Below are 10,154 nucleotides of genomic sequence, written 5' to 3'. Positions count from 1 at the left end.
GTCTGATGTCTTGGCCAAGTTCGACCGTAACGGAGCTTGAAAGGCAGCTTTGCCGCAATACGAGAGTGTAATGGGGTGAAGCATATTGAAAAGCTGAAGGGGTCACTTTCAATCGGACGTTGACTGTATTTGTCTTTGGGAAGTTTGAATTGTTCGAATAGTAAAATTCCAGTGTGAATCGAATAGCAAACACTATTAAAAAAATATTCGAAATTTCGAATATTCGCACACCCCTAATTTTAAGTGCATACCCCTGGCAGCGAAAGTTTTGTTTGAGACTTTTTTTACTGTAGTTTGTAGCTGATTTGTTACTGTAATTTGTCTGGTAATTCCGAAATTGAATCTTAAATGCTCTAATGCATCGTATAATTAATGCTAGTGTCGTTATTTGAGAACAATTTTGCGTCATTTCGAAACGCCCACCTAAATATCATAAGAAACTAGTGAGTAAATACGGTAATCAAGAAGTAATTGCAACAATTTACCTAAAATCACAAAAAACGCTTCTGAAACATCCTGCTCAGATCTGTGCCGTGCAAGAGAGGGTACCACAGCCTTGGCAAGCGTACGATTTCCAAGGGAATCGCTGCGTTGCCTGTGTGATGCACTTCTTCAGGTTTCACAGTAGCGGAGCTGCATGAGGCACACGATTTAGAACTACACACTAACCTCGATACAACGAACGCAGATATAACAAATTATTGCTTATTAACGTAGTAAAGGGGGAATAATCTTGTCATAGATACAGTGTTAAGGATATACGTTTAGAACAAATTTTCTGATATAACGAAGTTATTTCCATGTCAGATGCGACATCTTTATAATGAGGTTTGAGTGTACACTAATACCTCTGTCACACGGCCACCACCGAACTCCATTTCACTCCGTTCGGCATTCAACTCCCTGATGGAGCAATACGAGAATGGAGTTGTGGCCGTGCTACACGGCTCGGTGCAAGCTTTCGAGGGTTGCCGCATGGGGCAGAAACAGCGCTGCTGCGCTCGTCGAAACGTCCAATTTTTTGCCTGTGCAGCTGCCTTTAAAGCAACAAAAACGTGTTTTTGTGTGTTGATGAAGTGCTCGGAATGACCATTGCTGTCACAGTGCTTGCTCGTGCGCCTCACACGTGCAGAAACAAATATGGCGCGACGCTTCACAGCGGCGGCTTGGCGAGGCGTTGGTGTGGAGAGTACAAGCACTGATGTCCGAAAAAATACAAATAAAACTTACACTACGGGGCGTGAAATGTTACGCAAAAAATGAGCATAGTTTTTAAAATAATAATTGAGCTCATTAGGACGATTTTGCTAGTGCGGTTTTCAGCGTAGAAGTAGCTGGCTGGGAACGAGAGTACTTCATCGAGTCCAAATGATCATTTTCGGACTCCCTCCACCAAAAGCTCCATTTAACTTCCTCAGCGAAATGGTGACCGTGTGACATGAACCCTATCTCCCTCGAGGAAAAGACGAGGGACTTAAACGGAGTTCACGGGTGCCCGTGTGACAGGGGTATAATACCTACACAAGAACCGCATTAGCACAGGTTTTGAAAGTGCACAAGAACGACATTAGTGCAGGACTTAGTATGGGAGTTAAAACTACACCAAGACCTATACGAGAACTGCATTAGTGCTGCATTAACCACAGAATTTTTTTAGGTGTCTTGTTGCACGGTGACCTTCAGTGAAACACTGCATGCGAAACAAGCGGTACAAAAGCGCATATAGCCATCTCCGAACAACAGCGTTGTTGTGATGTCATCTTGATGTCGTGGATTGTGGAATTTGTGACGTCACTCGTGAAATCATTGCTTGGTCAAAGGTGGGCTGATCCCGGAGGTAGTGTGACTACAACTGAGATGCGGAAAGCTTCATGGGAAGAGCGAATCGACTGAGAATGTCGGGGTAATTTAATGTGTCTCTCGCACTGCTGCTTGTTACGTCTTGGAAGAATGGTCCACGATTGTATGACTCGATGTGCAGCAGGCCTTTGCCTTCAAGTGTCGCCGGGAGTGATGCTGAGCATTGTGTTTGCATGTGGAGAGTCCAAATTGAATCTGCCCCCTAGGAGAATTCGCTGGCTTAAAGGAGTACAGACACGAATTTTAAATATTTTTGGATTGTTGCTCTAAATAAGAACACTCGTGTCGAAAACCCTAAAAAGAGTATTTTGGTGCCTGGGAATGCATCGAATATATTGTGACGATGGAACGATGGAGAGTCAATGGCGTCGCTCGCAAGCCAGTCTAGCCTTGTCCTCCTCTTCATCGAATCTTCGCTAGTGCTTAACAAGGTGTGGGTTCGAGCTAGTTGGTACTCCATGATCAACACTTTTTGCGCAACATTTTCTCAGACAACGGACGAAACAGACATGGACGGGTGCAAACTTCCAACTGATTTTATTATCAACAAGTGACATATATATATATATACACAAATATGACTACGACAAAACAAAAACAACAATGGCACAGGTGTGCAGTGTGTCAGCGCGCATCAACTACTCCCTCCCCCAAATGTAGTGTTCCTTCCAAGAAGGCCATTTCCTTCTGTGCCAAGGAAACTGACGTCATGCTCACGCAGTTGCTGCCCTCCCGTTGGGGGAGGGAGTAGCTGATGCACGCTGACACACTGCACACCTGTGCCATTGTTGTTTTTGTTTTGTCGTAGTCATATTTGTGTATATATATATATGTCACTTGTTGATAATAAAATCAGTTGGAAGTTTGCGCCCGTCCATGTCTGTTTCGTCCGTTGTCTGAGAAAATTTTGCGCAAAAAGTGTTGATCATGAGTTTGCTAGTGTGTTTCAATATTTTTAATACCGCTACCTTAAAGAAACACTTTTGGTTTCGATATCGAGGGGGCAGCTTCTCAGTGATGTGTCATCGCAGTGTCACGTCACGGGGAGACTTGCCACGCACTAGTGGCAGCTCTGTCATCTGCTCGAGGTGCACGGAAACAACGATGAGTGAATTGTTGCCCAGCAACTCCCACAGTGATTTCTGCAATTTAGGCTGCAAAGTTTTCAAACTCTGTGTCACTGTGTTGACTCATTTGAATAATGTGTATCGCGGTAGGGCTGGCTTGCAGATGCTCAGCGACGAAAACTTTACAATGAAAGTGAAATATTTTGTACGTGCCGTCTAACTCCAGTGTGTGGAGAGCATTAACACTGCATACCAAGGAAATGAAAAATGTCCCTTTTTCAATGTCTCAAAATAGTGTCGGTACTCCTTTAACCACTGTGAAGCTGAGGCATATTAGAAGGTTAAAAACTTTGCACTCGCAATAAATCCAAGGCACGGCCATCGTGTGAGTATCGCCCAAGGATCAACGTGTGGGCAAATTCTGCATGAGCAACTGTTATGTGTCCAAAACCAGAAGTCTGGGAAAATACGAGATATCAATAGAAGAAAACCAAATGCAGCTCCACTACGTAAAACCTCGGGAAATGCGTTGCACGGTCACGCAGCAATTCCTGTTTGTAGAGTTCCCACTGGTCCATTTACCACACCAACGGTGACGGTAATGTTTAAGGTAAGCATGTAGGGTTTCCCCGACATGAGTAGAATCTTGTAAGGGAGATTCGCAAACTCGGTGTGCAATTTGCACACTCCTTTTTGATGTGCTTTATCGACTTCCTCCTTGTTACAGCAGTTGAGATACATGTCGTCTGCAGTGAGTTCCGTCAGATTGTTCCCCCTTCGGATGTAGTAGCAACCAAGCACCGCCAAAGGGCACGTGGGAGGAGCTATCTTGCGACAAGGTGGTGGCGCCATCTCTTGTGTGGCACGGGAGTCAGGCGCAGGTTTCCGAAGTGTTTTTAGCGGTTTTAAGTTAATTATTGCGATTACTTCTTGGTTGTTTCTGTTAATTGTATTATTTTAGACCTTGTTAGTTCATTGGAACCCAGTTTTGAGCAATGCTAGCCTTGTTATGGCCTGTACTGAGCACTTCACTTTGAGTACATCACACCACATGAGATGCATGGATGGACAAGCCAGGCCCCTAAAGTGCTCTGCACTTAGCAAAAGCACTCAAAACGCAGACAAGAAAGGAGGAATTTGTATCAATGAGCTCACATTCGTATTCTTTTAAAGTACTATTATAAATTCTCTGTGATCAGTACAGGGGGTGCTTGAAGCCTACCAACAGTGTGAAAACCTCACAGAATAATGAATAGTGGAGTAAAGGATATCACATAACCATTGAAACGTAGAAGGAACAAAAATGCAAAGGAGGGAGACGCAAACAATACAGTTAATGGAGAGAGCATGCATATCACATGATCTATGAACGAACATGGAAATGTGAATGCAGTGAAGGTGACAATGCTGTCGGCTAAGTGTTATCTCTTAGCTGAATACGTTGTCACTGTAGCCTACAGAGAGCCTTGCGATTTCCTTCATTCATTGCTCGTGTAGTTGTACACATAAAGTGCCACACCCCAACCTGCTTTTCATAGCACATAGCATTGTCACCAGCACCTGGCTACTTTGTGTTCCATTTGCAAAAAATGGGGTTGTGCTAACCTGAGTTCTCAAGCATACAGTGCCTGTGTTTAACACTTATCTTTAATTTTTCTGAGAATTTTGCTTGCACAGAGTCGAGACCACCATCAAAAACTACCTTTTCTGACGGAATGCTCTGTATCACCTGGCAACACTGCTGTGTCATCTGTATGTTAGAAGTAGTTGTACTTCTTAGAGATGGTGGTTGTATAGATCCAATGCAACAAATCCGCTTTTTTGGCACATGCCACATCACCACCATTAGGTAACCTCATTTTCTATTTCTTATAAGCCTGGCAGTTCTTACCCGCTGTCGTGGCATCATACGCTTGGGTTTTAGAATGAATGGGACAGATGGCGTCGTTACCTTCCCTGCTTACAACTTTACCCTCTTCTCCAAGAATTGCGGTTGTATACATTTGTTCCAAAACTACAACCAGTCTTTTGTAGCAGACAGCATTGCATCACCTGGCAGACATGTTCTGTCATCGGTGAAATGCACAGTGTACCAAACCTGCCTTTTTTGGCACATTCAATTGCAAGATTGCCATATAGCTACCATGATTTGTATGCTTAATAGCAATATTGCAGAGATTCTGAACTAGTACATTTGTATTCTAGAATGAATGTAACCTGCATGCCAACAATAACCTTTCTCAAGAGCAGAATGCATCAACAGCTTTCTATGTCTATAAGGACATTTGTACATTGCACACTGATACACATGCTAGCATCTACAAAAGTTTGGAGTGCCTTACCTTTTGACTTGAGAAAGATTGTAGGCACCCGAGGTTAACTTATGCCTTGAGCTGGCTGAATACACATTTTGCACAGTAAAGAATGTTTAGGTTGGTCATTTGCATTGCATTAGTACGACGTTATATAAAAGGGACTGCAAATTGATGTGCACTATCGCAACGGAAAGAAACAAACAGTGCAGCACCTACGTGCTCTGCTGTTTATTGTTTCAAATGGTTGTAGCCTGCATGGCAATAAAAAGCTACTAGGTCATACATGACACAATCCAAGAAAAGTCTAGCATCTTTTTATTGCCACCAAGGTCAGAGCACGGCGAAAAAAGTGCGCTGCGCTGTTTGTGTTTATTTCCATTCCCCCTGTACTTGCACTGTTGCAATTAGGTTACAGTGAGCAGACATCCGACACCTGAAATGCACGACCACCAAGGCTGAACGTGTGCTTTGTCACTGTACCTCCAGTGGTTATGAGCTGTGGCAGCCAGGGCCAACAGATAAGTTGGTGGACTGTATGGTCTACACTCAAACCTCATTATAACAGTCACGTCTGCCACGAAAATAACTTCGTTATATCCGAAAATTTGTTATAAACGTTTATTTTTAACACTTTATCTATTACAAGACTATTCTTCATTTACTTCGTTATAAGTGATAATTCGTTATATCCATGTTCATTATATTGAGGTTTGAGTGTATTGTGAAATGCAATACCAACAAATGTCCCCGTCATATTCTGGGTGGGGGACAAGTGCAGCTTTCGACATTGTTTGTGCAGGCAAATTTAAGAGCACAGCTCAAAAAAAAAACACCAGGCCTGTGCGGAAAGCGCAGCAGTCACAGCGAGAGCTGGAAGAGCGGCATTTCTAGAGCCCGTTCTAAACTCTCTTGGGGTTACTATTACAAGTACACTAGCAAGGTAACCACTACACCATAAATCATAATTTTTGTGAAGTTGGGAACACCCACAGCGCCATTATTCGTCATTCTGCGGAGAACCGTGGTACCCGCTAAACACCTGTAAGGCATTACGTGTACTTTGTTGATGTTGTGCCTGACGACTAATTATGGTAGAGCCCTTCGTAATGGGTTGGAAAACGACCCACTAGTTAAGTAATTCACATTGTGTGACACCCGGTCATTATTCCACTCTCCCACCACACTATATAACATATGTTAACGTGAGAAAGAGGGAAATAACTTTATTGAGACCCTGAGGAACTGAATCAGGGGGCCATATGGGCTTCCTTGGCAACCAATAGAAGTGCCTGCGAGGAACCCACTACACTATAAATTATAATTTTTGTGAAGTAGGGAAGCAGCCACTATGCCTCTTCATTCTGCGGAGAACCGTGGTACCCGCTAAACACCTGTAAGGCATTACGTGTACTTTGTTGATGTTGTGCCTGACGACTAATTATGGTAGAGCCCTTCGTAATGGGTTGGAAAACGACCCACTAGTTAAGTAATTCACATTGTGTGACACCCGGTCATTATTCCACTCTCCCACCACACTATATAACATATGTTAACGTGAGAAAGAGGGAAATAACTTTATTGAGACCCTGAGGAACTGAATCAGGGGGCCATATAGGCTTCCTTGGCAACCAATAGAAGTGCCTGCGAGGAACCCACTACACTATAAATTATAATTTTTGTGAAGTAGGGAAGCAGCCACTATGCCTCTTCATTCTGCGGAGAACCGTGGTACCCGCTAAACACCTGTAAGGCATTACGTGTACTTTGTTGATGCTGTGCCTGGTGACGATGAGGAATTATGGCAGAGCCCTTTGCAATGGGTTGGAAGCATTCAACACTCATTGTGCAATTCATATTGTGTAACGCCTGGTTATTTTACTCTTCTACCACGTTATATTACATACATTAATGCAGTTCCTTCCCGACAGGAAGCCTGTACAGGGTCTTTTTGCAAAGGAATTTCAAGCACCGGCATGGATCTATAGTAGAATACTGGGCTCCCATGCAGGGCCCAGGTTCAAAATCTGTTCCATCCTGGACACCTTATTTTGCGCGATAGCGGTTGCGGACACCAGCGGGTAACTATGGCACCAAAAACAGCCGTTGTGATCTCATAAACAGCTTTCACTGTAATAGATCAGTATCAACTCTAGACAGAATGGGCACTTTCTGCTTTGCGGGAGCTATTGTGGGCCCAAAATGGCCCTCAGTGGTGTCAGATGCATAAGCAATCAATGTCACCCTTTTGCCTGCCATTAAGTGAACTCCTATCAATGGAGTGCTTAGACATTTCTAAACTAATCACAGCTGTTTCACATGGTTTTGTGCGAGGAGATCTGGAACCTCAAAGCCGTATAAGTGACAGATACCGAGGCAGTAAGTACACCACCTTTTCTACAGCCAGTTTTGGCTTTATGTTCCAGAGGTTCCTGCCTTCACGGTACAGTATAACCCCAATAAACAATACGAAATGTGATTACAGCAACATTGCTAAATCATCAAGGAAACTACAAGGCTAGCAATATATACTTAATGGCTTCCGAAGCCCAGGACCTGCACTTGAAACAGAAGAACAGTCAAAAAAGAAAGAAAAAAGGTCAATATCCATTCAAGCACTCCCTCACCGACAGCAATGATCCCCCGGCCGATCCCAGTTAGAGACAAGACTACAAGATGGGTGAGGATGGTGTTCCCCTTTTAATGCAAGCAAACAGAGCCCAAGTTATCCCCTCTTGGACTGGAAGTAGTCCGTGAGGACGTCGTGTGCCTGCGTCTCCTTGCCGTAGTCCTTGACCACCACACAACTGCAGCCGACCACTTTCCTCGCCTTGCCCTCCTTGTCGATCTTGCACAGGCCGGCCCACTCGCCAAGCTTCTTGTTGCTGTCGACCTGCGACAACCACACAGTACGCCCACATTACGAGCCTAGCCACGAGACCTTTTTGCAAACGAAAGGGGCGTGTGACTGTCAGAGGGTAACAAATCCGCACAAAGCTCTTCAGAAGAGGGAGTCTGTTTCTCATCATGTGAACTTGCTCTCTCAGAGCCTGCATCCTGGGTGGTCGATTTCGCTCTGGCACAGTACAACCTACAAACCCACCTCCCCTATGCTCAACACAGCGAAAGGTTATAAGTGCGTTACAAGAGCATTTTCGATTGCGATCGGGACTGAACCCTGCAAGGATTAACCCAGTTTTGAATTTTGAGTGAACAAGCCAACTGCTACAAAGTAATGCAATCTAGATCAGATTCGATTACGACTGAAATCACACAGTGCGTGACAATTCCTGGCCAAAGGTAGAACATGGGGGTGAAACTGGTGCAAATGTTTAGGTGCAAGCTTACCCATATTGTGCAAATTGAATTCTCAACCGGTCTTATTTTCCAAGTATTAAAGCATAAACATGTGCACAAAGCTTTGCCAATGGATCTCCAGTATTGCTGGCATCAGGGCAGCTACTATGTACCAGAACGGGCCTGATGTTTCTGGTATATAAAGTTCACATTTCATGCCTACAAATTTCTTAATCTCATCGCTCTACGTAATTTTTTGCAGTCTTAAAAATGCACACTCTGCCATCCTGCATCATGCCGTGGCAAAATACTTTCAGTTGGCACACTAGTACAGAATTTTGTGAAACTGGCTTCGTTCCCCAGATCAGATAACGCTAGAACTTGGGATCTATTGGAACCTTACCATACTGCTTCAGACTGCTTATGTCAAGGAAGACCTTCCTGTGTTACAATGATGTAGCAGATTACTCCGAGATCATCTCATCTCCAACTCGGCTATCTGCTAAAATGTTGCCAGAGAACGGAGATAAAGCAACGCCAATAGAAACCGACCAAACCAAGAAGCAGACTCGAAAATTACCACATCCGAGACGAGGGGGGCGAAGCAGCACGTTCACGCAAAAACCTCACCTTGATGAGGTTGATCTGGTGTTCGGCGCACAGGGCTTCCACGAGCTTCACGTAGCTGGCTTCGTCGCAGTTGTTGGCGAGGACACACAAGTGGGCCTGACGCCTGCGACAGAAAGGCGTTGAATAAAATATAAAACAGCGCTCCTAAGTAAACGCAAACACCACGTGTTCCCTCCGTAACATGCTGGTTCGTACACGGAGTCGAAAAACCTTTAACAGAAGTGTGGCTCCTTAAAAGGCAGGTTTGCCACGTCGTCCACGACAGCTGTAAGAGCACTTGGAGCACGAACCTTCACCTCCGCAACCCGACAAACATTAACACATAGCTGACTGCAAACGAGAGGTGCTACCTGCATACTCTACTGGGACACATTCGCACCAAATGCATCGCACTTGTCCTGAACTACTCAAAGCTCGACTTGGCTCGCATCGTCCAGTTGAAAGCGTCTTTGAAGCGACGCAATGCCAAGGTTCAAAAAGGTCCAAACGAAAGCAGCAGGCGCACTCACTTGTCGAGGGCCTTAGCTGCTTCGTGGAGACCACGAGCAAGACCGTCGTGCATCAGGGCCATCTTGAGCACCTCTTGGAGGGCAGTGTAGACATCCATGGGCTCGCCGCTTGCTGCTATCGCCTCCCTGCATGATGCGAAAGAAGACAACACTCAAATTAATTACCGCGCGACTCCGGCCGCATGCGTTCCGTGAACCACCGACGGCCAGCATAACGCTGTGGATTATGGAATTAAATTGCGCCATTTCGAGACATTCTAATCACAAAATGCACAATTCAGCATGCGGGTCGGAGGTTAGCGTTTAATTAAATGCACTCACATATCGCAGATGAAATATGTCCTCGGCGATAGATGTAAATTATTACGAAGAGGTCCGCTGAACTCGTTTCACCGGCTCACGGCAGACATGTAAAGGAAGGCGGAAATGTTGGCGTGCTGAAACCATGCAATACTGCAGTTTCGTACAATAATCCTTAA

General features: G+C 44.7%; 1 protein-coding gene across 1 annotated transcript; it reads right to left on the bottom strand.

The window, feature by feature from the left end:
* Positions 1 to 7,922: 7,922 nt before the first annotated feature.
* Positions 7,923 to 10,106, bottom strand: LOC119372520 (40S ribosomal protein S12). The gene is made up of 4 exons (XM_037643000.2): positions 9,997 to 10,106; positions 9,676 to 9,801; positions 9,167 to 9,269; positions 7,923 to 8,132 (listed from the first exon to the last, which is right to left on the bottom strand). Coding segments are annotated over exons 1-4 (399 nt in total). The 5' UTR covers positions 9,999 to 10,106; the 3' UTR covers positions 7,923 to 7,964.
* Between the last annotated feature and the right edge of the window lie 48 nt (positions 10,107 to 10,154).

This window comes from Rhipicephalus sanguineus, chromosome 10 (genome assembly GCF_013339695.2).
Source record: "Rhipicephalus sanguineus isolate Rsan-2018 chromosome 10, BIME_Rsan_1.4, whole genome shotgun sequence".
NCBI lineage: Eukaryota > Metazoa > Arthropoda > Arachnida > Ixodida > Ixodidae > Rhipicephalus > Rhipicephalus sanguineus.
The sequence above is the reverse complement of the archived record's forward strand: the minus strand, read 5'-3'. Positions and strand labels throughout refer to the sequence as shown.